Genomic DNA, 27,913 nt, shown 5'->3' with positions numbered 1-27,913 from the left:
AACATATAAAGGTAATAAAATATGCAGTGTAAAACAATTGAAGTGTTCTTACCCTCGACATATGGCCCTTCTTTTGGATGCTCTCGTATTCGTAAATTATTTGTTTTTGATGACTTCCGTCGGAGAAGATCTCTCACACGTTCATTATAAATCTCCAAATAACTGAAAGAAAAAGAACAGAAAGCCACTGACTGATTCAAGAGCCTTTTATAAAAGGAAAGCCATACTAACACAAGTATGAAAGCAAAATGCTTGGAGAAAGAACACAGACTCAAAGCTGGCTTAAGATAATAATGACTACAAGGTATTGTATCATAAAGGAAAAAGCCAAAAAGGCAAGAAGGAAGTGGAAAGAAAGCAGACATGAGTAAGATCAAGATCTCCTAATGTTAGTCTGAAATAAAGGGTAAAAAAAGGAGGATGCTGTAGCAAAGGCATTTGCACTATCATTTAAATGACACAATATGCACAGCTTTTGGCTTGAAGGTACAAGTACCGCACAATTCGACTGCAAGTGCCAACAAAAATCAATTCTAGAACTGAGGCCAAGCATAAAAAATTATTTTTGAAAAATATGCACTCTTCCCAGTGATAAAGTGAAACAGAGTGTTTGTAAATAAAACAAGTTTGATAACCTGCAAAGCCTTAATATACCATGACCTACCTGACTTCTGTTCGAAAGGATGCCTCATTCCGCTTCGTTTTTTCACTTATTTTGCTGAATAATCCTTCACAAATTCGAGGTATCAAACCTGCATCACCCTGCAATAACAACAATTCTTAATTCCAATCCTATATATGCATGCATATATTTGATAATGAATGGTATGCATCCAATCCAATATATTTTGAAAAATAACACCCTAGATGACTAGTGGAGAGTTTAAGACTCCAGAAAGGGGAGAAATCAAAACTTTTCAGCAAACACTCTCTTGCCTTTTATTTAACTGCAGTCACCTTGCCACTTTAAGTCTTTTGTGCGTGGAATGTACAACCAGCTTCATTTCTTTGCTACTGGAATACATTTTGTCCCTCTCATTCAGTATGAATAATCCCAACTGCTTAAGGCAGAGACTGGCTCCCCAGAGTAAGTCATGAACTGCCTTATCTCACCAGTATCTTTAACTGCTTCAATCTCATTTCACTGTGCACTTGGCAACAACTGCAGAGAACAGAACCACATACAAATAGCCATGGGACATTTTCATTCAAACCCCCAAAATTCCCAGGTCACAATCCTTCCTCTGGTGAAAAGTGCAACAAGTCCTCTGAATTAGTACACAATGACAAAATTAAATCTTCATTCACCATATCCCACAATCCTGCCAAATTTAATTTGATATTCACTACTGAATGTTTGCCTCTGCAGATAAAGAGTTTTTATGCATGAAATGCTTGGTTGGTTTAATAAAGCAAACTGAATAATACCTATCCCACTGAGATACCCAGAAACTTAGCATGCATTTCCTTGCTGGTCCTGGAAGAGCTCTCTCCAGCCAAGCAGTGAGCTGTAGTGAGGGTTTTCCCCACAGCAGAAGAGCAGGAAAATGCCACACAGGTCTGTGGTGCTTCTGAGGGTCCCCAGGACAAGGTAAGAGATGAGAATTTGACTCCATGTTCTCAGAAGGCTGATCTATTATTTTATGATATTATATTATATTAAAAGAATGCTATACTAAAACTATACTAAAGAAAGAGAAAGGATACATCAGAAGGCTAGAAAAGAATGAATAATAATAAAAACCCATGACTCCTCAGAGAGTCACTCACAGCTGGCTTTGACTGGTCATTAATTAAAAACAATTCACATGGAACCAATCAAATTTTCACCTCTTGGTAAACAATGTCCAATTCCAAAGCAGCAAACACAGGGGCAGCAATCAGATAATTATTGTTTTCATTCCTCTCTGAAGCTTCTCAGCTTCCCAAGAGAAAATCCTGAGGAAAGAGGATTTTTCTGAAAACATCATGGTTACACAGGTCTGGTCTCATCTGACATAGGGGGGCTTAGTCCCAGCTGCCCCATTCCCACCAAGTAGGATTAGGGAGGTGACCAAGTCCTGCTGAGGACATCTCCCCACGCTTCAGGGAGATAGCAGTTAACCTTCCTCAGAGCCATGGCTCCCTGGAATAACAGGACAGGATATAAACATACAAATGAGCTTGGGGCTAAGAGGTCCAGGCTCAGGAGCAGCTCACAGAACAGTCTGTCAGCTACAATTTCCCTCCAGTCTAAAAAGAGACTCAATGTGATGGACTATTTACTACTGCAAAAAGAAATGTTCTTGTGTTTACAGTCAGGGGCCTTGTAATTAAGCAGGATGCAAATTAGGACCAGCCAGACCACACATTCAATGTGAACATAGACTAGGCACTCCCTGGTGGGATTCTACAGATAACTGGCAGCAGGAAAACACAAAGCCAATGGACTCCCCCTGCACCAAACTCTGCCAGAGCCAGTGCTCCATGGGCAAAGATTGCTCTTCTTCTTGGACTCCTACGAAAATCCAACCCTTTCTGCCCCAGCTCACTCAAGTTTGCTCCCATACTGGTCTCTCTGCCCTCAATCTTCAGCTTCCCTCTGCATACTCTGTCACAATCTCGTTCCAAGTGCCACCCCCGAGCTTCTCTTCCTCATTCCTTTGCCCAGATAAAATTCCCAATTCATCAGTCACTTCCAGTTTTTTAATTATACTTTATCCATCCATTTTGCCTTTTCCCAACTTCTTCCTCCTCTTAATCAGTCTCTCTTATCCTTCTCAAACCAAGCTTCATTCTTTGAAATAATAATCTATTCTCTGCTCCCATCCTAGTTCTTAACATGACTGCACCTAAAAACCAAAATAAACCCCAAATTAAGGGAAAAACTTGCAGATTAAATCAGGCCTTTTTTTGAGACACCTGCCTCTGGCAACAGAGGAGCAGCCTTTCCCAATATCTGTCTATTATCAATCTCTATTTCCAGGTAAAATTTCATGGGTCAGAGTTGGAAATTCCCACACACGCTTTAATTTTTTTACACAACAGAAGAGGGAAAATACTTTTCTTTCATCTCATGCTTGGAAACACCTGAATAGTTTTAATTAAAGCTTAGGGGAAAAAACCATGGAAGATCTATCACAAAGTTTTAGGCAAATCATTAGTGTCTGACATAATCCAGCAACCACAAAAAGAGGCTTAAAATAGGAAGCATGAGCTCTAAATTAGTAATTTCAAACTTAGCAATAGAATGTTGAGAATGGAAGCACGCACAGTTCCCAGAGTCTTATGCTAGTAAAATGTACATCTTAAAGAAAGTACACTCTTTATTGGAAACTATATTTAAACACTTTCACCTTCTCACCCCCTAGAGCTGAAGGGCAGGATCAACTACAGCTTTGACTATTTTTTTTCCTGGCCTACAGAGTTTCCAGACATGAAAATCAGATGAACCAAAATAGGTAATTCACTCAAAAGCTGAATTTTCTCATTAAAAGCCTGTTCTTCTTCTGTGCTATCTAACCAGAAAAATCCTTATTGCAATTTAAATGGACTGAGTTTTGCCCATCTACCTTGACCATAAAGAGCAAATTATCCTCTTCCTTTCTGTAGCAGCCTTTCAGGTCTTAGAAGACTTTTAATCCCCCATAGTCCTGCCTTCTCTGCATATCCAGGTCTGAATTCCCTTCTCTGCATATCCAAGTCTGATATTTTATAGATCTCTGCTCATTTCAATATCTCTGCTCAACATTCTAACTGGCCCACATATTTCTTGAAATGATTGCTGTGCACAGAATTGCAGGAGAAGCCTTCCAGAGCCAAGAACAGCAAATACTGAAAACAAAATGAGAACAGAACCCAGGGTTTTTAAATTGAAGTAGGGAAGAAAGAACACTTATTTCCAATTCAAGTTTTCTTATAGCACTGTAGTCTCTCTGACAGGGCCATCAATTTTGAAGCATTTAACTTGCCAGCTGAGTATACTTTAAATGCACTCTATACAAAGCCAGATTAAAGTATTTATGTATCATGCCAAGAAGATTAGACCTTTATTGCTGAATAGTGTCAAACAAACTCCAGCATCTATTCATTTGCAAACTGTTTTGATAATTACAGTCATTATATATAGTGAGGCAGTCTCATAAAAATGTCACTTTTATAAATTTCTCAAATAGAAATCCACACCTAGGTTGTGAAATCTTTTCTGACTACAAAAGTCAATTCTGCTTTTGATATTGAGGTAAATACAAAGCTACTTATTTTGTGACAACTGAAAGAAAAAGATTTACAGCTAATTTACTCTCCTAAGCTAGAGGAGGTGCAAAGACCCCAATCTTACTACATTTCAGAAGAGTGATCTATCCAAAGAAGGATAAGTGTTAATATTCTCCTTTTCATTTCTACTGGCAGAAGACACAATACATTTCTTTTCCCAAGGATTAAAGAATGAAACCTGCAGAGGCTGCCTGGCTTCATCAGTCAGTCTTTCTAGACTGCTCCACCCCCAAAAGTTTAGTGGGTCCTCTCTGTCCTTAGACAGGCACAGAGGCAACTGTGAGAAACCAAATTCACAAAGTGCCAAATACCTCCTATCATCACACCTTCCTCTTCCTGCAGTGCTCAATAGGACATAATCCTTAAAATTTCATTTCCTGTATCATCTCATAAGGGTTTGATGAACTACCATCATGCCCAATTTCTGCTTCTTGCCTGACAGCCTTCTCTAAGGACCTATTTTAGTCTTCTCAGTCTCCAAAAGAGGTTTAAAAAGCACATACCTTCAGAAAAAGCTGATGATTAATTTTCTCAAAATCAGTACCTCTTTTTTTGTCTCAAGTTGGGCATAAAAAAATCAGCAACATTAGAAATTTTTGATTTTGTTACTGAACAAAAATTACTGGTTAGAAGATGTGATACATGGAAGGGTTAGTAGCATACAGACAGAAGCAATATTAAAAATCCCATAAAAAACATGCTCCTGCCACAGTGTAATTTTAATCCATTCCAACAAAAACATACACCTGCTCATTCAATGTGGCACAAGAAGTGGACATTATCTGCCTGGAATTCTCCAAGGCTTTCAACATGGTTTCCCACAGCCTGCTGCTAAAGAAACAAACAAGTTATGGAGGCTGCACTCAGAGTGTGGTGGCAAACAGCTCCTTGTAAAACTGGAAACTTGTCACAAGTGGGGTCTCCAGGAATCAATACTGGGCCCAAAGCTGTTTAACTCTTCATAAGTGACCTGAACAATGGCACCAAGAGTAGCACAGCCAAGTCTGATGAAGACACCAAAGCAAGTGGGGAAGTCAAAGCTTCAGAAGGGACAGCCACCCTGAAGTAACACCTGGATAAACTGGAATAGTGGGCTAACAAGGATCTCATGAAGTTCAACAAATATAAGGTCTTGCACGTGAAAGAACATAATCCAGGAGAGCAGCAAAGGCTGGGATCTATCTGGCTGGAGAGCAGCTCTGTGGAAAGGGACTTGGGGTCCTGTGGACAGCAAGCACAACATGAGCAAACAGTGTGGCAAAGAAAGCCAACAGGATGCTGGAGTGCATCACAACAACCATGGCACAGATAAAAAAGTCATTATCCCACTCTCCTCAGCACTTGTCAGTTCACACCTAGAATACTGCACTCAGTTTTGGTCTCTGCCATAAAAAAAGATATGGACAGGTTGGAAAGGGCCACAAGGATGACCAAAGGACTGAGAAGCCGCCATGTGAAGAAAGGCAGAGAGTTGGATTTGTTCAGCCTTGACAATAAAGGAGAGGAGACCTTATAACCATGTTACAGTATTTAAACAAGTGCCTACAGAGAAGATGGAGACTCCTATTTACAAGGAGTCACGCGCAAAAGACACTGGTAATAGACAAAAATTACTCCTGCAGAGAATAGGACTGCATACAAGAGGACCATATGCCATGAGAACCACCAGCAACTGGAATTATGTGCCATGGGGAGTGGTGGATTCCCAACAACCAACACTTTCAAGATTCATCTGAACAGGATGCTGGGCCTTGTCTTGACCATGCTTTTGCCAGGAAAAGTTGGACCAAAGGATCCTGGAGGGCCCCTCCAAGGCGGTATTTTAGGGTTCAGTGACAACACAACGTACCGCATTTCCCATCATGGTGTAGGACTTCCCAGAGCCCGTCTGTCCATATGCAAACACAGAAGCGTTGTAACCTTCAAAAGCAGATTTAAGCACCTCTGTACCAAGATTTTTGAAAACCTAAAAATAAAATTAAAAAAAATGTTTAAGCCAACAGAAGCTTGGGGAAGAAGATTGCCATCAGCCCAGTATGGCAAATATTGAACGATACCACAACACAATGACAAAACACATATTTACTACAGGAGAGGAAATTAATATTTCAAATAAAATACTAAGTGTTTCATATTCATTCACCATCTTTCATTTACAGCACTGCAGTGGTTTGGTTTTTATTTGTTTCTCTGTCACAGAACATTTGACATGTCAAATTGCTACCTTCTTTTCTAAAGCCCCAATGTCTTTCAGCAATCTCAGCTACTCCATTCACTCTTCATTATTGTTATTATCTTTTTGTATCTGATATTATGTATATTATTTGCATTTTATGTTATTATCTTTTGTATTTTCACCAACTCTCCACATTCTGCAAATATCCAGTCCCCACTCAAAAGGAAACATTTCTATGATTCTGTCAGATTCTTTCTTTGTCTTTTTGGAGGGTTTTGTTGGTTGGTTTTGGTTTTTTTGCTTTAATCCCCATATTTTCACATAGCAATGCTTTCTAGGCTGGCAAACATGGAAACTTGTTTTTAATGCAGTTAGTGACCCTTTTTCATCATTTAACCCCTTCTCTTTTACCCTCACCATGTAATATCTAGCAATGATCCTTCCTCCACATCACATAATATGGGATTCTATTCTCACCTAATAAATTCAGCTCTCACCAGATGCCTTCACCACCTTCCTCTACAATACTGGCTCCCTCCAACATACCTCATAGATTTGCCTGACCTTTCATCATCATCCCCTCATTTCAATCCACACCCCTTATTGTATTTGGGTTGCCTCCAGACATAGGAAGGAGGGAATTAATCTGACTCCATGTTCTCAGAAGGCTAATTTATTATTTTATGATACTATATTATACTTAAGAATACTATACTAAACAGTACAGAAGGGATACTTACAGAAGGCTAAAAAGATAATAATGAAAACTCGTGACTCTCTCCAGAGTCTGACACAGCTTGGCCCCAATTGGCCAATGACTGAAAACAACCCACAGCAAAAACCAATGAAACAATCACCTGTTGGATAAACAATCTCCAAACACATTCCACATGTGAGCATAACACAGGAGAAGCAAATGAGATAAGAATTTGTTTTCCTTTTTCTCCGAGGCTTCTCAGCTTCCCAGGAGAAAAATCCTGGGCAAAGAGATTTTTCAAAAAATATGAATGTGACAACCCCTCACTGGGCAAGGGGTAACACTTGGTGCAGCATTTCTCCCAATTAAAATATTAACCTGTGTCTCACCATCTAGACATGATTTTCAAAAATCTCATTGATGCTTCACATAGTTTAGCTACTTGTCTGCACTGCATGTGGTTTATATTCCAAGGCATAGAAGCCATTTTCAATAGTGAATGGCACAAGCACAGTACAATCTCACAGCTTCTCCCTAGAAGGAGTGCTGGGTAATTTCTTTAATCACTAATCTTCAAATGTGCCTTTGGAATACTTCACTTGACCTTCCCTCCAGCAAAGGAGTTACAGTGCTGTAACCACTTATATCTCTCAAAGAACATAAAGATCAGCCTAAGCTACTTTATTCTTTCCCCTATTTTTCTCAGTGTCCAAGTCTTTATGCACTACTCCTTTGATGGAATTTTCCTTCTTAAAAATGTGTGTATGTCTTGCATGTGATTTGAGGTAGTGCACAGGACAGGTACAGTCAGCCTTGTCTGAACACAAAGGCTTAACACACAGGTTAGAAGCAAAGACTGCTTGGATGGGACACTGGTTTGTCACAAAAGGGCAGTAAGTATCAAAACTCTATTTTTTCCTCAGTCAGGAACACAAACTAAGAAGCTTGATGGCAAATTGCCATCCCCACTCTAACTTTGGAAATACTAAAGTGTATTTTGCATCTACAAGGCATATTAATAAGATATGCAGTATTAGACAGATTTCCACTGCTTATTTTTCTGCCTTTCAAATGGAAAAACGTAACAATCATGAACAAAGGGCACTAGGCAACCACATCACCAAGAATCAAGATCAATTTTATTCCCTGGCAAGATGAATGCAAAAAAAGAGACCCTTCTATGCCATTGGTGCAGCAAATTGTAATTTCTGCAGGAACTTGATAAGAGCTTAACTACAAAGCCTTCCAATTAAATATGAAATCATTAAGAAAAGCAAACCAGTACATTGTGCAGTGCATGTTTAGGATTTGCACTCCTAGAGTTTAAAAACTCCTTTTGTTTTCAAAGCATTGCACACAGTGTAATTAAAACAACACCTGAGAAACAATATTTTTGTAGCTGAGCAAGAGAAGTCCACACTCCTGCCAGCCCAGATACAGGAGGTGTCCAAGGCTGTGGAACACACTTTAACAGCACAGTACTGAACACACACATTGAAGCCAAATTTATGATTTATCATATCATTACCAATTGTAAAGCTCTCAGCTTTAAAAATTATTGCTCAAGGCTGCTGCAGCCATCAGTATATGGGCATTTTAATTTATTTTTGTTTCTACAGACTCCTGACATGGGCAAGTTATAGTAATCTTGCCTCTACCTGACCCACTCTGAAACAGGCAAATGGCACCAGAAGGAAAAACTTGGAAAAAGGGAACTTATCACTTATATGTGGAAACTGGACATCAACATAGACTACAACTTGGATATCTATTTGTATGCATTCAAATTTACTTTGCAAATGGTTGTTTTGACAAGAATTAACCTAATTTTTTCACAGCAAATTTGGATTCTGGAAATAACCTGCACTGTAACAGCAAGAGCCTACAAACACCATGAATCTCTTCCTGGGGTTCCTCTAATGTGATCTTGTCTAACACAGCTTTCCAGAACTATCTAAAGGCAGATATCTAGAAGATCCAAGAATTAAATATCCATAAATTTAAGTCACAACTGGTGCATGACAAGAAGCTTCATTTAGAATCAGAGCAGAAAAATACATTATCAAAGCTGCTTTAGTTAAAATAAATAATTAACTGACTCTGGGTGCTCAATTTAAAGCATTTGCTAAAATTCTAGCAAAGCCATATGGCCTGAAACACCTGCCTAAAACCATTCACTAGAATCTCAGGTTCAAATCATTGCTCTCAAATACATTACTACTTCAATTTGCCACAGTAATTAGGGTATTTCTACATTGATGGCCAGATAAAATGTATGTTTCCTGGTATTTCAAAAAACAGCAAAAAATGTGTTACTTAAAAGAACATCATCAAGAAACAACAGTCTAGAAAGTTTAAGAATATACATTATCAAACCCTAATATATCACTGAAATAAAAGAAGTATTCAGAAAATAAGAGGATGTATCACTTACCCTGATGGTTAAATGAAAAATTCCAAGTCTAAATTCCCCATCAATTATAGTAATTTTATAAATATATATATAGGCAAAACCAGTCATTCTCATAAATATTTAAAATGGTTTCAACTTACTGTTTCTTCTGACTAGTTTTAATTGTGAGGCTTTTTAGGATTAGCCATTACAGCATCCCTGATTTCAAGGACTCCTGAGCAGATAGGATATATACCAAGAAGGTATGGATCCAGCTGGCTTACAGGATATTCAGTAAACTGTTGCATTATTTTAAGGGAAAGAACTACTCTCAGTTGAAGCTTACAGCATCAAAAGAGAAGTCAGCAAGCACAACTTACTTGAGATTCACTTAAAAAATTTATTAGGGAATGGGAAAGAAGCAAAAAGTTCAACATTCACATGAAATGCAAGGTCATAAAGGGTCTGTTTATCTGAATAATGCCTATAGCTCCAAGTTTAATCTTCTGTTCTGACTATACAGAAAGAAAAACTGTTTTGTCCTTTCCTAAGGTGAATACTCAGGGGAGGAGGAAAAAAAGAATTTTCTTCAATGTTTGCCAAGGCTTTTGGACCAAGGAAAAAAAAAAATTCACACCACACTTCAACCAGGTAAGATTGTTTCTAAGTGAATTAAAGCTTGTTTCTCAAAAGTGACTTTATTCTAAAAAGCTTTTCAAAACCAATTTCAGTGCTTAGAGAGGTTTTCTAACTTGACCTTATACAACACCAATCAGAAAAAAGAACTTGAAAGAAGGCATTCAGCCTGCTGTTTTAGAAAGCATACCACTTTCACTGTTAGATAAGTTTTAAAAAAAAAGAACAAAGCAAAATTCAAACTCTCAGGTATCTAGAAAATTTCTAAATTACAGAAGAAGCACTTTCAATGGAAAGAAGTTTCATGGAATGCTTCCATGACAAAAAAAAAAAGGGGAAAGGAAAAAGATCAATTATTAACATCAGAAATCCTACCATTTCTTGACAAACAAAGTTGGGACTTTTACTGTCTGCTGAGAAATAGGAAAAATCATAGGTAAATGTTTTTGTTCTTTCTCGTCCTGTGTCTCCAGTAGCACCCTCTGGTATCTATTAAAAAAAAAAAAAGAAAACGGAGCTGGTACAACACATCCTGATGAAGTAATTAAAAACATTAGACAATAAATAATCAGAATGCAAATCTAACATAATGCTACACACATTTAGAAATGTATGACAGGTGAGATGATTCCAACAGCACTGACAAAATTAGGAAGGGGCATGCCCTTCAGTAAGAAAGGCAGCCACCTCATAAAGCAGCACAGCAGGAATTATTTGAATTTTAGCTTACTGCTTCTAACCCCACAGCACATTTTTGTCACAATACTTGGGCTCAGTTAAATGGGTCCATATATGCTGTTATTATAATTAGGAATTATCCTCCACATATAATTTACAGGAGCCAGAGAGGTATTTGCACCACGAACAGCACTTCACCATGGAGTCATAATTTAAAAGGTGTGACATACCTGCTGTTTAAGGCAATCATTGTGCTCAAGACATGACAGCTGACACTTCAGCAATACTCACCATGCTCCAAATCATTCTGAAGAAACTACACTCTGAAACTCCTTTCATATATTAGTCATGAGAAACTATCTTGCAAAAACCAATTTGCTGCACATGGCTTCTCTTGCTGAGAGAAATGTTAAAATCTACCATCAAAAGCTTACAGCAAGGGATGGGTACTTTGGGTTTGGTTCATTTTCATGGGGATTTCAGAAGACTTTTACAGATGAAATAGAGATTTAATAGCTATCAGAAACACACCTCTATTCTATTGCTGGCTTTCATCTCCCACCTAAGTAATGACCTGAGTGATAAACCTTTGAAGAAATGAGAAGCTAGAGCCTACAGAGTGATCTTCAGAAAACCACAGTGTAGCAAGTTAACAGTGTAACCTGGTTTCCCCAAAACATTACTTTAACACTGAATTTTAACAACTAGGGGCCATTGACCACAGTGCAGCAAGCATCACTGTTTTGTCCAGTCATATTTTGGCAGCTATTGAGTTACAACTTCCTTTTATAAATTGTGTTTACTCACCTTTAAGTTTGTGATTGTTGTTTTATTTTTTTCCATTGAAATGATAAACTTTGCATTAAGATCTTTCTCCCTGAAAAAAAAAAAAACAGAACCAAAAAACCACAGATTTTAGTAGGTTAAATAAAACATACCACAGTTATCCAGAGTCATATTTCCACCCATCAGCCTGCCACAGTCAATCCTCAGCTTAATTAACTTTTATTTTATTTTTTAATTCTTGTGCCCAATGTTTATTTACTTCTATGGCATATATTTGGAGCACTTGGGCTTGCCTCCAAATTCCTTCATCTAGAAACAGAGCAGAAGTGTGAGGAAACCCATTTCAGAAATTTAACTCTGCAAGTCAATTAAGTGGTTTGTTCTTAATTGGAAGTACTCTGATCCAAAACCCAGTTCAGCCAAATACATACATGGCTCTAAGGAAGGGCAAACCAGAACACAACAATACAAGCCCCAGCTTCTCACCAACATTCCAGTAGCAGCAGTTCCCACTTATCCATACAGTCTAGCTAACAGGGATGGAATGTTTAAACTTAGTATTTTAAAACTCTTTTAGAAATAAGGTACCAAACCTGTCTTTTGAGTTCTGGTGCATCATAGGAGCAAAGGAGAGAGGCTGTACTACCAACAAAGAATTACACAGGTTTGTGGCTTCCCCAATCACAAGGATGCCAGGAAGGAAAAATTCCAGTTCCAAAAAAGCGTTTTCATGCACTTGCATTTATTCCACAATGCTTTCTGACTGTTTTCAAAAACACCATAAAAAACTGTGAGCATGGTGTCTAAACCCAGCATGTACCAACGTGCTTGCCAGGGGTGCAATTTCACTATTGTTAGTCATGAGAGCAATACAGGCTGCTCCTGAATGACAGCCTGGAGCACAGCACCTCCTGTGCTAATGAAAACATGCACAGGGAAAACAGAACCACAAGGGAAAGATGCAGAGCACACAACAGCTCCCTCTTCAAATGCTGACACGCCTGTCCCACAATCAACTGCAAAGTCACCTAGTGTGCCTGACCAGTGCAGAGCAAAGCAGAGGGGCTTTAAAGCAATACAGTGCTACTTCACACTACTGGATATTCACTTGCACCAGCACAAAATGCAAAAGAGAAACTTCTTCCCAAGACCAGGACAACCAAGCTCAGGATTTTGGTGCTTTTTCTTCTTTGTGGTGCACTAGATGACCCAAGTCTCTGTCCTGCAGCTACTCTGTTCATATTCAGTTTTCCAGCAGAAATAGTAAAGAAAAGCAAAACCCATTTTAAAATCTACATTAATGAATAAAGATTAGGTAAACAAAAATGCTTAAGTAAATATCAACACATTAGGTTATTTTCTAGAGCTAATGAAAGAGAAAATTGTAATAATTACAACATTAATTATACAACTGAATTTAGATCTAAACATGGAAAACTTTGAGGCATGTCTCATGATTACTAGATCTAGACTTAAGATACTGAAACACCAAAATACAGCTATGGATAATGAAGAGGGAAATGGAGAAAAGTGTCCAATGGTATTACTTTGCAGGAAATAAACCTTGGCATTGCAGTAATGCAGCCTGTGGATGGCTCCCAGACATCCTGTTTCTTCCACACCCTCCACCTGTCTGTAGCTATTTGTTCAGCAAAGATGTAACAAGTAATTTGGCCCAATTAAATGGTCAATCCTACTATAAAAATTTGTTTCAAACCCGAACTGTAATTGCTTCCTCTACGAAGTCTGTGAGGACTCCAGGCAGGAAAAACCTTGGTCCAGAATTATTGCTTTTTCTATTTTTATTTCTTCATGTTTAAGGCATTCAAGGGGAAATAATCAAGTATGTCAGTGTTTTCTTTCCCAGACCTAGCCAGCTCTCCATATTACTCTGCTAAAGCTACTCAATAATGGAATAATGGTACAAAACATTTAAAGTCTAATACCCATATATGAACTACACAAAATTCTGAGAAGCCTAAAGTAATTAATTTTTGTGATAATATTATTAAACATTATTAAAGAATGAGGATTTCAAAGTTTTAAAAAAGGACCTTGGAAAGCACTAGCCAATAATACAATTCATAAATAGAATTTTGCATTTTTGAAGGAGTAGTGAGAGGACAAACAGGAATAATAGGATCAGAATAAATAAATCAACCTAAATGAAGTGGAAGAAAAAATTAACAGGAATCAAACACCCAAGCTTCATTTTAATATGAGACAGCTGCATATAATATATTGTACACATACAGAGTTTAAGAGCATCTCATAAAAAAAAATTTCTTGCTTGATGACAGTTCTTTCCAGGCACTCATTTAATGCAGTTCATCAGGGCCAAGTCACTTCCAAAAAGTTTTGATTGCAAGTTCCACCTTAGTTAAAGGTTTGGGACAGATTTGCTTCCTCTAAAGGGCAGGATTCAGCTACTGCTCCCCAACAGGTTTGGGAGATAATCTCCTTAGAGAAATGTAGAAAAAACTGTTTATTTAACAAGCAAAGTATTCACAATGAGAATTTCTCACAGTTCCATAAAAAAAAATCTGGAAAAACCTTTATTGCCATAGCTAACAAGGAAAACCAGCAAAAAAGCAAGAAAACTCCTGTTTCTCTGCAGCAGAGAACTCAGAGAGCACTGCCACGAGCTCAGAGAAAGCTAAACTCTTATCTCTATGTTTTGAATGCAGCATAAAAAAATTCCACTCCTTCTCTCTCTGAGCCTAGCTTAAAGCTGTAGAACCCATTTCTGAGCAAAAAGACAGATGATGGAGACACCAGCATCATGTGTCACCCCAGGATGAGGTTCAGGCTGCCAAGAGCTGTGCTGCAGTGCTGGGTAACCTTCAGGGCTAGGAGAACCTCCAGCAGCCAGCAGCTCTACCAGCATCCACAGGAACCACTTGCCCTACCTCATCCAGAGAAGAGCTTCAGCCACTAACCAAAGATTCTGCCCCTGCAAATTCCAGCCTCCATCACAGAATAATACAAAGAGACCAGCTGCCAAAACTGGTTCACAATTAAGGCTTTGATGGTTTAAGCAATCGTGCTTCCCTCCTGAGCCAAATCTGCTCACACAGCAGCACTCAGGGACAGCCTCCAGGATGTTCTCACTGCTCTTTCATGAACCACGTGGAGCTCCAGGATCACAAGGGACGGAAATGTACAACCCGTGATCCCCTGGCCCCTAACCAAATGACAAAGTGATCATGCAGCAGGCGAGTTTCTTGGCACAGACACCAGGAAATACACCAGCCCAGTGCTGTAATTACCCCTCCAGTATTGCTCAATTCAGCTCGCCATCCAGCAATTCACTGCAAGGAGGAAAGGGGAATGGGGAGAGAGGGGGGGAAATCACAGCAGGGCAATAGCACAGCATTTCCTAAACTCCCTGAGACTAACACAGGAAAAAGCTGAATGAATCTCTCCAAATCCTAATCTCCAAGTCATGCCATGGTGTTGATAATAGGGCTCCAAGGCTGTAATTAAATGGCTGAAGCCACGTTACATGAACATGTTAAAGTTAACACCTGTACACTGTACACCAAGCAGCACAACTACAGTCAGAACTCCTTGAGGCTCAGTTTGAAAGGAGTCCTCAGGGTATCAGTGACAGCTGATGAGGGTGGCAGCCTCCCCCTTGCTCAGGAGAGCTCTGGAGGCTCCTTGACAGCTGCCCATTTTCTCTGACAGCACATCTTCATTTTCTTCAAGACCTTTACTATGCTGTCAAACCCAGCTGACATCAGCCAACAGATTCCAAAGCCCTAAATGAGCCCGAGTTGGCTGACAGATGAGCTGTGCCAGCTCTTCAGTTTCACCTCACTTCCAGCCAGACAAGGAAACAGAAGGAAAAACTCCTGGGAATTGAAATGAAAAGAAACAGCTTCCTTATGATCAGATTGCATTTGTCTCAGTAAGAAACAAAAACTCTGCACCTATCTGGTACTTTAAAAGAGAATTTTGTCATAAAGCACATTTTGTATGGGCATAGGGTTTTCTGTGATCAATAGAATCTTCAACATTTGCTTATGCAGATTTATGATGATACTCCCGTTCTCTTCTACTGGATTTTAAAAAAATGGCAAATTTTCAAAGGAATTAAAAGAGGGAGTTTTGCTAGTCCCAGGACTTTGTCCACTGTGCAGCTGAAACCAGAACAATAAATCCAGTGACAGAGAATGCAGACACAAGGGAAATCTTGTACATGACATGAAACAGAAATAATCTCTAAGTCTATACTAGTACACATATATTGATTCTTGTATGAAGGACAGCCTAGATTAAACACTTTCAGCCATAAGAATAAATTTTACCAGCAACACTGAAAACCAGCAGTTTAATATATTGCAGTAATTCTCCCAAAATATGAACATACAGGTGCCTTTGTGCTGTCTTATGTCAAATGATATCCAGTGTTCTTGGGAAAACTATGCACACTTGCAGTAACACATACAGATTGAGCACTATATTAAATCATGTACCTGACCTGCTTCTTAAATTTTTTTGTAATAATACTGTGGTATTCACATTTTCTGGAAAAATCCCTTTGCCCAGGATTTTTCTTCTGGGAAGCTGAGAAGCCTCAGGGAAAAAAAAAAAAAAGAAAACAATAATCTAATTTGCTTCTCTTGTGTTTTGCTCCTTTAGAATGTCTTTGGAGATTGTTTCATTAGTTTCTGCTGTAAATTCTTTTGACTCAATGGCCAATCAAGGTAAAGCTGTGTTGGGACTCTGGAAAAGAGTCAAGTTTTTACTATTATCTTTTTAGCCTTCTGTAAATATCTTTTCTGTATTCTTTAGTATAGTATTCTTTAACATAATATGGTATCATAAAATAATAAAATAGCCTTCTGAGAACATGGAGTCAGATTCATCATTCCTTCCTGCCACAGAACACCCCACAAATACAATATAATATTTTAGGTAGCCCCACGTTCCAAGAACTCCAATTGCAACTGGTGAGTGGCCACATATGCAATTTTTTTAATCATAAGCAGCGGCAAACTTAAAGTTACTGTATCTACATGCACCATGATCTCCCAATAATCTGGAACAAGTTGAATATTCAAGTAGAAGACTACCTCAACAGCAGCTTTCCTGCTTTGCCTGCATACTGACCAGGTTCAGTAATGGTCTCACCAGTGGGAACTAGTGCTGCACAGCTAAAGTTTTAAGATACCCACATGTGAATCCTCTTCTTACACATTTCTGATAGCAGCCTTTAAGGAAGTGTAGCAAAAGCCCATCTTTGGCAGAAGCAATATAAAATATAACCTCAAACACAACCATTGATATGAATGACATTCTGGAATTCCGTTGTAACTATTATATCACTATGAAGGTTATGGGACTCCTGGATTTCAGCCCATGTGATACTTTGTGTACTTGTTTTTAATGTCTTGTTTCCTCCAATTTGTTCTTTTAGCTCTGCAATCCCAAGTCAAAGACAGTGTTATCTTAACCTCTTGTGTACAGCAAAACATGATTCAGAAATTCACAGCTGCCCTACAGTGCCCTTGTCTTCTGGGGTAGGATGTCTGCAAATTAGAAATTCAGGGGGGAAAAAATTGTGCCTGACTTCATGGCTCTTTTAGCTTCTCAAGTAATCCATAAGGCTTTTCTACTGCCATTTTTTCCCTTTACTGACACACACAGAAACAATCTGAACTGAACAATAAATGAGTTCACTTATCTGAGTACAAATATCTTTCCAATGTGTAAGCATACAGAAAAATTATGAGTGTACTCCAAGTTTCTGTATCTCACTATTGCTTTGTATTTCCAGTATAAACTCTTTGGAGAAGAGTCTTCATGAAGCTAATATTTGAAGTATCTGACTCATCAACAATAAGAACTTCAACCCATCAGCAATTAAGATGCTGAGTGCCATCTATGCCCTCCTTTTGTTAAATAACTCTGAAAAACCCTCTCTCAGTAAATAACCCTGGCTTTGTACTCATAGCCTCTGCAAAACAGAGTACTTTGCTCTTCAATCAGCTGTTCTCACCAATAATACCTGCCTTTCAGACACTCAGACTTCTAAGAGTCTTTCAAGTCCAAGGGCTCAGTTAGGTTAGAAGAGCTGAGTGCTAATCCCATTTATTTCATAACTACTCTTAATTTCAAATAAACAAAGCCTGAAAAACAAACAGACTCACTTTTCTCTTACTTCAATTCCTCAGGAAAGCTACAATTCAGAGAGACTTTCCACCTATTTTTCTTCTGGTCTCAGGGAATTCTCAGTAAGAAGCAGGAGTTAAAAGTATTTTCTTGTTCATCATTTCAGTGATATAACATGCATATGTAACCTGGCAATATGTTTGGTAATACTAAAATAAATGACTTGGAAAACACTGTTCTAAAACCAGGCTTTTAAGTTCAAAATGCTTAAGACCAGAAAGTTTTGGGGATTGCAAACCACATGAGGCCACTCCAAATACACTGCCCCACATGTGTCCATGCTACCTACCACTGTGCTCCAACCCCACTGGCATTGGAAAGTCTTTGTTCTTCAATGCTATGGAGGGAGAAGGACCAAACAAGGTAATGATTGTGACAAATCCACAGGCTTGAAAAACTTCTGAAGTATTTGCATTAAAGAGGATAGAAGAATAAGCACATGTAAGCAGAGGCTCTAACCTGACCTCTGATGGTTTATGGAAAATTAACTGTCACTCCCAGCTATTCACTCTTCAGTAACTGGGAGTCCAGTGCTTGGCTGAAACCCATTGGAGCTTCTTCTGCAGGACAAATCTATCAGAGATATTTTTGCCTGACATCCCAGAGAAATGATGAGGAGGACTCCATCTTATCAGAAGGCTAATTAATTACTTTAATATACTATATTATTCTATATTATATTACATCTAAACTAAATTTGCCAAGCACTCAACTGCACTTCCCTGCACAACCTCTTGTCACTGTCAGTGACAGTCCCAAACACACACCTGGATTCCACTGATCAGTGAATCAAAACATTCACACCAGAATCCAATTACTAATTCCCTTCAGGTAAATAATTTTCCACAATGCATTCCACTTCTGAACAATGTGGGAGCAGTAAATGAGATAAGAATTGTTTTTTCTTTCTCTGAGGTTCAGAGAATGTGAATCCCAGAAATATTCTTGGGAAGTTGTGCCTTGCTTTTCTCTGTGAAGGGAAATGCAGCTACACAAGTCCTCTCCAGTTTTGCTGCTCACCAACACAAGGATAAAGCTCTGCACTTGGGAACTCTCCCTCCTGATCCATCTTCTTTGCTACATGAAAAGAGCAAGATCCAATTTTAAAGACTGCATACCCCATTTATTCTCACTTCTGTGTATAAAGCTGTGCAACAGCCACTGAAGAGGAGGTGTGAGACAGAATGGCAAGCACAGGAGCTACTTAACAGTCAGCCAGGTCTAGTCTTACCTTCCCGTTGAAGCATGATTTCCTCCAATGACTTTCTTAAAACGTATTAGCTCTATCCAACTGCCTGAGCCTCAGGAGATTCTTACACAACCTGCACTATCTCACCAGCAGTAATTCCTTAGATACTGTTTAAGCTGATCCATTATTAGCTTCATTCCATTACTCCAGAGATATTTAGAAGGAGCCATAACTAAGTATTTAATTTCTCTTTTCAGCATTTAAGCCCTGAAAATAGATTTAGATTTGCATCTCCTAACCTATTCTGGTAGTTATAACACACAGAGTATACACGTAGCTTGATATTCTTTGAATCAAGGACTTCCCATCATTTTTGTTGATCTTTTCCAATTTAATTCAGATAATGAGGTTCCAGAAACAGGATTTTAGGAGATATTAACACAGGGGTTTACTGGGGGAAGCACCAACCACAGCTTCAGTGCTTGGCTCTGTATTTGCAAACAAGGATTACACTGAGAGTGCAGCTCACCCCTAAGTTCAGATCCATTGCTTCTAAGCAGAAAACCTCCAAAGATTAACCACTGAGAGAAAGGGCATACAAAGAAGAGGAAAACAAGTCACTAACAATTAAAGACCATGTACTTCAGCACAGGTGAGAAACTGTAGAGAAACAAACACCAGAGAGTGCTAGCATTCTCTAGTGCTAAGCCTGTAACTTTCAGCTACGTTTCTCTAACCCCTAAGTTTCAGCTCCCTTGAGCACTGCTGACATTTGCTATTGTGGAAAAGCCTAAGGAGAGTCCAACAAGTTTCTCTAGAATATCCTCACCTGTGGCATCCAAATTCCCAGTCACCTCTTATCCTTGCTGATGGCTTCTCTATTTGACTTAACTCCTTATTTTAGCAAAGCCCACCCTCCTCAGACCCTGCTCCTTAACCCAGCTGTCCAGTACTGTGTTCTACCACCCCTTACCAAACACATGCTTAGACCATCTCCAATTTATGATGCTCTTCAGAAGAGCATCTGTTCTGCTTTACACATGCAATGTTCTCCTTAAACTCCTGAGTAAAATAACTTGGGTGTTTTTTCCAACTGCTTTTTCCATTCCTACTTAAACAGACCTGAACTATTTAGATATCACTATTTACTCTTACACATACAAAAAAAAAAAAGCCTTAAAATGTATTGATTGTAAGATTTCTGACAGCTCTTATTCTTATATATGACAACTAACACTTTTCTGTAAGATCACTAGGCTCTGGGGTTTTTTGGGTTTTTTTTTAATTTTCTAGTCCTTTGAGTCAATGCTCTGCTGTGATCAAGTTGTTACTTCTACTTCAGCTGCTTCAAGAGCAGGTTCTCCAGCCTTTCCTCATTTTTTAATGGTCTGTCTACAGACTTATAACCCAGCTTACTACACCCCTTTCTCAAATATATGATCTGTCTAGATACCATACCTCACAATATACAACATCTATGATTCCCAGCAAACACTCAATTGCATCTTCATTCCAGAACGACAGACAGCAGCAACAACAACAGCCAAACTACCATCTCTGAGACTTCTATAATCCCTGACAGCATTTTCACCTAATCACAAGTGTTTATGTCATTATTTATTGCTGATATCTGTTCTCAAATAACACATTCTCACCATGTCTGACATCAAGTACCACCAAAACCAGGGAGCAGCAGTCCCTTCAGAACAGGTACATCTGCATGTCCTGCTCACCTCTCTTTACTCTCAAGTTTTACTTCTTGAATATGTGGCCACACAAAAATCATGTCATTTCACCTACAGGGTAAGACACAGGTCAGATTCCCCACTGTGTAACCCACAGCTGAAAAAGTACCAGGTAAGGATTATTAAGGAGAGATGACATGGACATTGTCAGGCTGCTGTTCACTCCTCTGCTCCTCCCTGCAGTAGAGGATCTATCCTGAGAAGATTCATGACCATACTGTAGAATAAAACTCTTCCTACAGTTCCTTCCTTTTGAAGAGGTGAAAGACAGAAAGTAAAAACATTTCTTGATGTATCTTACAAAACTAAGAACACTTTCTTTCAGCCTTCAAGCACTCTCAGTACCAAGTTTATATGATCCAAGAGCATGGATCAGTCTACACCGTTATGCACTGATCCAGTGCCAACAACAGCAGCAGCAGCACACTGATGAAGGGATTTACATGTACATGTATTCAAAGGATAATTTCAGGGAGAGAAATGTTTCTACTCTGAAAAAAAGGAAAAATCTGCCAGAGGTTATGAAATATGTTCAAGGTTCTGAACACAAAACGTGGCAAGGTAAAAAAGCCACATTCAGAACAGTTAGTTCATCTTGCCAACTCAGTATCAAAGTAAATTTTTACTGGATTCAAACTCAACCACATAAAAAGGCAGAGGCAGGACAGATATACATTCACCCCAGGCACACCAGAGCCTCACCTTACGCTTAAGGATCTTTCAACTTCTTTCTATAGTAGAGGAATTGTACACGATTATAAATCAAACACCATTATTAAAATGGAAGTTCAAACAGTTACCAGAGGAAACAGCAAACTCAGCTCGCTGATAAAAGGCTTATCCTCATTGGTACAGTAGTTCAGAAAGTGACAGTATTGCAACACCTGGCCATATCTAAGCTGTGAGTTATGTTATCTGAGATCACTCTGGACACCTCTAAAGAGCAACAACCAGTAGTGAGTGTTTGGAAACAGCTGCAGTAAAAATTTCCCTGCATACTTCAGAGACAGATATAGTATTTAGCTATGAGTCCTTCCTTCTAATCACTCCATCATTCCTCATTTCACCTGTGATACATTAATGTTATACACATTTTGTCAAAACACTCTCTCTTTATAAGCTTATGAAAATTTAAAATGTACACAGTGACTTGAAAATGAAAAATATACAGTAACTCGTATTTAAAAACTTGTAATTTGAGACCCCAATTCATTCCCTCTTCCCTGCATTAACAATCTCATAATACATTTTCCATGCATGTTTTTTTGCTTCCCTTCTCAATTCTAAAAAGCATGGCTATTTAATTATAAATTTCATACTCCCAGTAAGTTCCTATCTAAACTACGTGTAAACATTTAGAATGGAAACAAAGAATTCAGCTGGCTCTTCCCTGTTTATTTCTTTTTCCTGCTACAAAAACACTCCAGTCACAAGTTCCTTGTGAAACAAAACAGCTTTTTTATATCTCTGTCTTTTGCAATGCTCTATTAATGGCTCATTGCTCGAGCCATTGAAAACTCTGCTGTTGATACTACAGCCTGGATTGTGCAAGCAGATAGTTTTAAAGATAAGATATTGGTTGTAGACTTCCCAAGGCACTCTGCCTCCAGCCCTGCATGCAGAGAGGTTGCTCAGACTTATAGGTGTAACCCAGAAGTTATCCAAGAGGGCCAACCTTACACCTAATGAATAATCACACAGACTGTATTTGTGAATTAAAGGATCAGATCTTAACCCAAACAAATCCCAGAGTCACTCAAAAGCTGTCTCTATGCAATAGAACATACTTCCTCTGTCTCCCCACTACCAAGGAGAAAACCTTTTAATCCTCATGCAACAATTGTGAATGGCTGCATAACCACATAGAGCACTACAGTGTCTGACAGGTACTTCTGCCATTGGTCACCTCTGTTTGGAGAGCAAATCCAAGGAGTGTGTACATCCAGGGGAAAAAAAACCTGATCATTTAAACATGAAATCAAATTAGAATTTCTATTTCATCATATTGGCAGTAAGAAGGGAGCGGTAAAAAAGTCTAGGCAACTCATTTAAATGAACATCTAAGCATGCTGAGAGCACTGGGTAAGCACAGAGAAAAACTTACTGCAATGCAGACCCATCTTCTGACGTCAGCTGCACCTCTGCAGGTAAGGACAGCACATGAACCTCACTAAGTTTGTTCACCCAGTTAAGCACAATATTTGGTTTATGCAAATACAAGAAACAGAGGAAACAGGATAAAAATCTGAAAAAGCGTGCATCCCTCTATCATTCCATGAATTAAAAGCCAAACAGAACAGAGCTATCAGGTGTAAGAAATTGAGAGCCACAACAATTTAGTGGCAATATTTAGAAGAATCAAGTTGACATATCCTTTACTAAATATCAAAACAGTTTTTCTTATTTGGCATATTTTAGATGATTTTATTTAACTGACTGTCTTGGGGTGAGTCATAATGATAATGTGTTACCATCTTATTTCAAAAGTCCCATACCTTCTCAGTGGTTTCTCACAGGCAGCTCCTCATAGCACTGACTCCTTCTTCTTCACAGCACAGCCAACAAACTCCAACTCTGCTCTCACCCAGCTAACTCACTCTTTTGTAGCACTCATCATTATTGGACACAGCTGTGGCCTACTAAGGGCAGGCCTGTTCCTCATCTTTGGTGATTTGTACAGCTGCAACTCCTTAGGTGTGAGACTACCTTCTGCACTATCTTTATTTTCTTACATTCTACCCCTCCACAATAACGTACCCTGTAACCATCTGAGGAGCATACACTCCTCCAATAAATAAATAGACTGCAGTGGGTGGTATATTTATTTATTGGAGGAGTGTAGGCTTCTATACATGTATCTACATTCATCCATCTGTTCCTGGATCTTTAGGGCCCTGCAGCTGGGAATCTCAGTGGGGTGGGGGGCTTAGGAAGTTGGGATTGGGAGTTTTAGGAAGTTGGCTTTTGGAGCAGGTGTTTTTTAAAGCTGCCCACCCAGGTTCATGGCTCTGCACGGCGCGGTGTTTGCTTCACAGGCGGTTCGATTTTTGCTCAAGCTAAAGCTTTTTTTATCTTTTTTTCTTAAGTAGTGTGTTAAATATAGTTTTAGGTTATAATAAAAAGTTAAAATAGAAACTATGCTATGTAGGATACTTTTTTTCTAAAGAAAGGATTCACACTGAGATAGCAGCCACAGGACACCTAAATCTTTCAGAGAAAGGGAATTTATTGCTCCATTAGCAGAAGAAACGAACTTCTTCCTGCCTTGCTCAGGCAGGTGATGCCATCAAGATTAAGAGGAAGAAGTTGACACTGCCCAGACAGAATCCTGTGTTTGAATGGAATTTATCCATCATGTATGAGGTCTATGAATATGCAACAGGCTGTTGCTTTTAAGGGTTAATCCTCTGTTAACGTGGGTCCTTTTTCGGGCTGATTTTGCCCAGAAAGAGGTACCCAGACTGTCCATAACTCTTTGTTTCTATTGTCTCATATTGTCCTAAATCCTAATTGTCCAAATTTTTATTACTCTAATTGTATTACTATTTTTATAACCATTTGATTACTATTAAACTTTTAAAATTTTAAAAACAAGTGATTGCTGTTTTTCACATTCCAGTGGGGTGGTGAGGTCTAGCAGTTTGATATTTAGCAGCTGTTTACTTTTTTTCCTACTTGTTGGCAACCTGTTTGTAAATAAACCGTGGTTTTTTTAACTTTCCTCTGTTAGTATTCATTTCTTATTGGTGGATAGAGATTATTGGAATCATAAAGGAGATAACTCATTCCAGCATCTTCTTCTTTAAATTGTCTCAAACCAAGACACTGATAACTGAAACACTAATTGAATTCTAGTTTACATAAAGAAGAAACATGACACAAAATGGAAGCAAGAAAATACTACTCCGAGTCTCTCTTTTAAAGACTGTGAACAGATGAAAATAAAGCAGTGCATTTATTTGAACTGTGCAGATGCTATGCATAATAAAAAATAGAGAGCCAGAATTAGGTGAGGCCTATCAGAATCCCAGATATCACACTATGCAGAAGACAGTGACTAGTAACCAGTCACCCACAGTCATCTGTTCAGTATGTGAGCAAAAAGTGCCTCAAATCTACTTACACTTCTCAACAATCCCATCTTAGGAATGTTTCTAGTGACTGTGTTGGGAAATGAACCTTAGAAATGATGGCGACCATATCCATTACTTTACCAAAGCAAAATATACCAAGCACCCCAGCTCCCTCCCCTTCTATCCAATGACAAAAACCAAGGCTTCAGCCAGCTGAAGGTTTTCTGCTGCCTTTACAGAAACTTACAGCAATAAGCACAGACTTAAAGGGCTGTCATGGCAATTCAGTGTTGAATGGGGGAAACCAAGGGACAGATGGAGACTCACCAAGTGACTTTCTAAGCTCATGTTACAGCTGGTTTCAAAGCAGTAACTGTAAAGCCATTAGACACACTTTCATTACATTATGCAGAGACAGAATCAAAGTATTTCAGTATAACACAATTTGGGATGTTACTCCAAGAAGAATGGTTAAGGACTGAAATGGTTAAAGACTTGACAGGCCAAGTCAGAGAAAATGAAGACTAAAAATAAATCACAGAAGAAGAAAGCAAAAAGGTTTGTTAGCTAAGCAATAGAACAGTAAGTAATCCTTAAACAACCCTCTCCCCCTCACGTTTCATTCCAAAATCCTTGTTCATGACTTAGCACACAATTAGCAGTGCTGTGACCCCACACAGTGCAACTGCTCCATAATGCAGGAGTCTTCCTATAACCATTCATCAACTGTGCCTTCTCTAATTAAAAATGACTCATAAAATAAGCTGCACTGTATTATTAAACTTCAAACAAACCAAAGCATATTTAACTAAATTAACTCCATGCAGTGTCATGGTAAGGATTTTGAAATGTAGTGCTGGAGAAGGAACACCTGGCTGTAAAGAGCCTTTGAATAGGAGGAAAGGCTTTTCCCCTGTAAAATTCTCCAGGGGCCCAAAAAGGCAAAGAGAGCAGAGCTGAGAGAAGACACATGCAAGGGAACACTTGCCAAGGTGCCCCTGCCTTGGCAGGGGGCTGGACTAGATGATCTCCAGAGGCCACTTCCAATTCTAACAATTCTGAGAAACCACTAAGAAAAATATGATTACTGCTCCTGGCTTGCAGTTCAGCATGCCTTTCCTACTGCAAGAAGAAAAGCCAGGCTTAGGGTTAGTAGTTTTACAAAACCCAGCCTAAGTCCAGCAGTGACTGACAGGAACACCAGTGACTCCAGTGCTGGGTCCCACACCAAACACCAACTGTGCCTCTAAAAAAAAAATCAACACTTAAAAGCAACATCCCAGGGCACTAAATCCAGCTTCCTTATAATGCTTCATAAACACCTAACAGCATCCCATAAACTCCAAGGTTTTAGCAGCTTAAACTGGTAGGTTCTTCACAGTTTGCATGGTCAGACACCAGATTTCAGAGCAAGCCTGCCTGCTGCCACACAGCTGTGACAAAAACCATTTTCTCAGTTTGCCCCTTGCACCACACCCAGCCTCTGTCTGCCCTGCTCTTAGGTTTGCCCTTTTCCATTGTGTCACAAATCATTTCCATCATTTTCTTGGTATGCTCAGATCCCGTCCCATCCAAGTTATCCTCCCACATGCAACAGAGTCACCATGTCCAGAGCCTTTGTGTGATATTCCTTTACCACAACACTTGCAAATTTACACTCACAGTCCGTGTTTCCACTGCCTATCACAATTACCACCCCTCTCTTCTGCCACGTGCTTTCCATTCCTGCGTCTCTTTTGTCTCTTAGCAGATCACAGGTGCATTCCTCCTGCAAAACTTCTCCATTTTACCAAAACATTGAACATAACAAATCTTATTAATACCCTGAAGACCTACGCTAACTGTTGTCAGAGATTCTTGAAGGAAAAGTGGAGTGTATATATAGAATAATTTTTTAAATTTTTAAAAACCGTATGGTTAGACCCAAGAGAGAGGGCAGGGGGAAGCAAAAGGGTGTGACAAAATTATTCACCAACTCAGACCTCCAACCACCTAAATTATTCAAAATCAACCTGCAATATTCTCCCCTTCCTACCTTCATCAGCTCTATTCTCATAAGATTTGTCTTTCCCTCGCTGAAAACAACAAGATATGGAGCAGCTTTCAGAATGTGGCAAATTGTGTGTTTTAAACACCTGAATCACATCCAGTGAAAGGAACAGCAGGAGCCTGATGGGCTGCCTGGGCTTTAAACCACTTTTCTTTCGAACTAACTACACAAATTCAGAACAAGGGAAGAGGAAGAGCACTGGCAGTAGAATCAGACAATTTTCCACATATTATTCCTAAATGAAACCATTAACTCTGTCGTGCATATTATGCACATATTTCATGAAAGAAAACGGTGTTTATTTTCCAGACACATCTCAGGAAGTGGGTAATGAGCTCCTGTCCATACAGTAAATGCAGCAGACTGCCTGGCTTATATATAGATATAGAAAGATACAGGTAGATACAGATAGATATATAGATATACATATATAGATATATACATATTTTGAGCATAAGCTGATAACCTTTAACCACGATGGCTCCCAAAGAACTAGACAACAATCTCTCTCTCTCAAGCAGCTAGAAAAGGCTGCTGTTTCCAGATAAAGTAGGTTTTTTCACATTTCAGAAGCCTGACTACACATCCTTGGCAGGTCCCTCCTCTCAGAGTTTTCTATCTTCACCAGAGTAACTTTTCCGTCATTACAGACGGACCAGAGCAATGCAGAAGGACCAAAGCAACTTCCCAGGCAAGGACCCGCTGCTCTCCGCTCCACCGGGAGCCACTTCCCAACCTCCCGGGGAGGAGAAGAGCTCCAGCAGCTGCTCCAGCTGGGCAGAGCGGCTCGGCCGAGCTCCGGGAGCCCCTGAATTCCCGGCAGAGCCCTCGAACTCCCGGCAGAGCTCCGCCCCCGGTGCGGCTGTCACCGCCGGGACAGGGAGCCGGGACACGGCGTTCACCCCTTGTCAGCGACACCGGCTCCGGGGCGGCCCCACACTCACCTGCGGTTCATTGGCCGCACTCGCACGGCCACCTTGACGGAGGCCATGGTTCATCCCGGCCGGCCCGAGCCGTCCCTCGGCACCGCCCGCCCGCCTCCACCGAGCGAGGCCAC

General features: G+C 39.5%; 1 protein-coding gene across 1 annotated transcript in view; it reads right to left on the bottom strand.

Moving 5' to 3' along the window:
• Window positions 1-27,913, bottom strand: part of KIF16B (kinesin family member 16B) — a 139,339-nt gene extending 111,426 nt beyond the window's left edge. Inside the window, exons 1-6 of the mRNA XM_066547784.1 lie at window positions 27,801-27,913; window positions 11,641-11,710; window positions 10,531-10,644; window positions 6,104-6,220; window positions 665-762; window positions 53-162 (exon numbers count right to left, since the gene is read on the bottom strand). Coding sequence (XP_066403881.1) covers window positions 53-162; window positions 665-762; window positions 6,104-6,220; window positions 10,531-10,644; window positions 11,641-11,710; window positions 27,801-27,847 — 556 coding nt within the window. The 5' untranslated portion in view covers window positions 27,848-27,913. The remainder of the gene's footprint in view (window positions 1-52; window positions 163-664; window positions 763-6,103; window positions 6,221-10,530; window positions 10,645-11,640; window positions 11,711-27,800) is intronic.

Source organism: Molothrus aeneus, chromosome 3 (genome assembly GCF_037042795.1).
Source record: "Molothrus aeneus isolate 106 chromosome 3, BPBGC_Maene_1.0, whole genome shotgun sequence".
NCBI classification, from domain to species: domain Eukaryota; kingdom Metazoa; phylum Chordata; class Aves; order Passeriformes; family Icteridae; genus Molothrus; species Molothrus aeneus.
The sequence above is the reverse complement of the archived record's forward strand: the minus strand, read 5'-3'. Positions and strand labels throughout refer to the sequence as shown.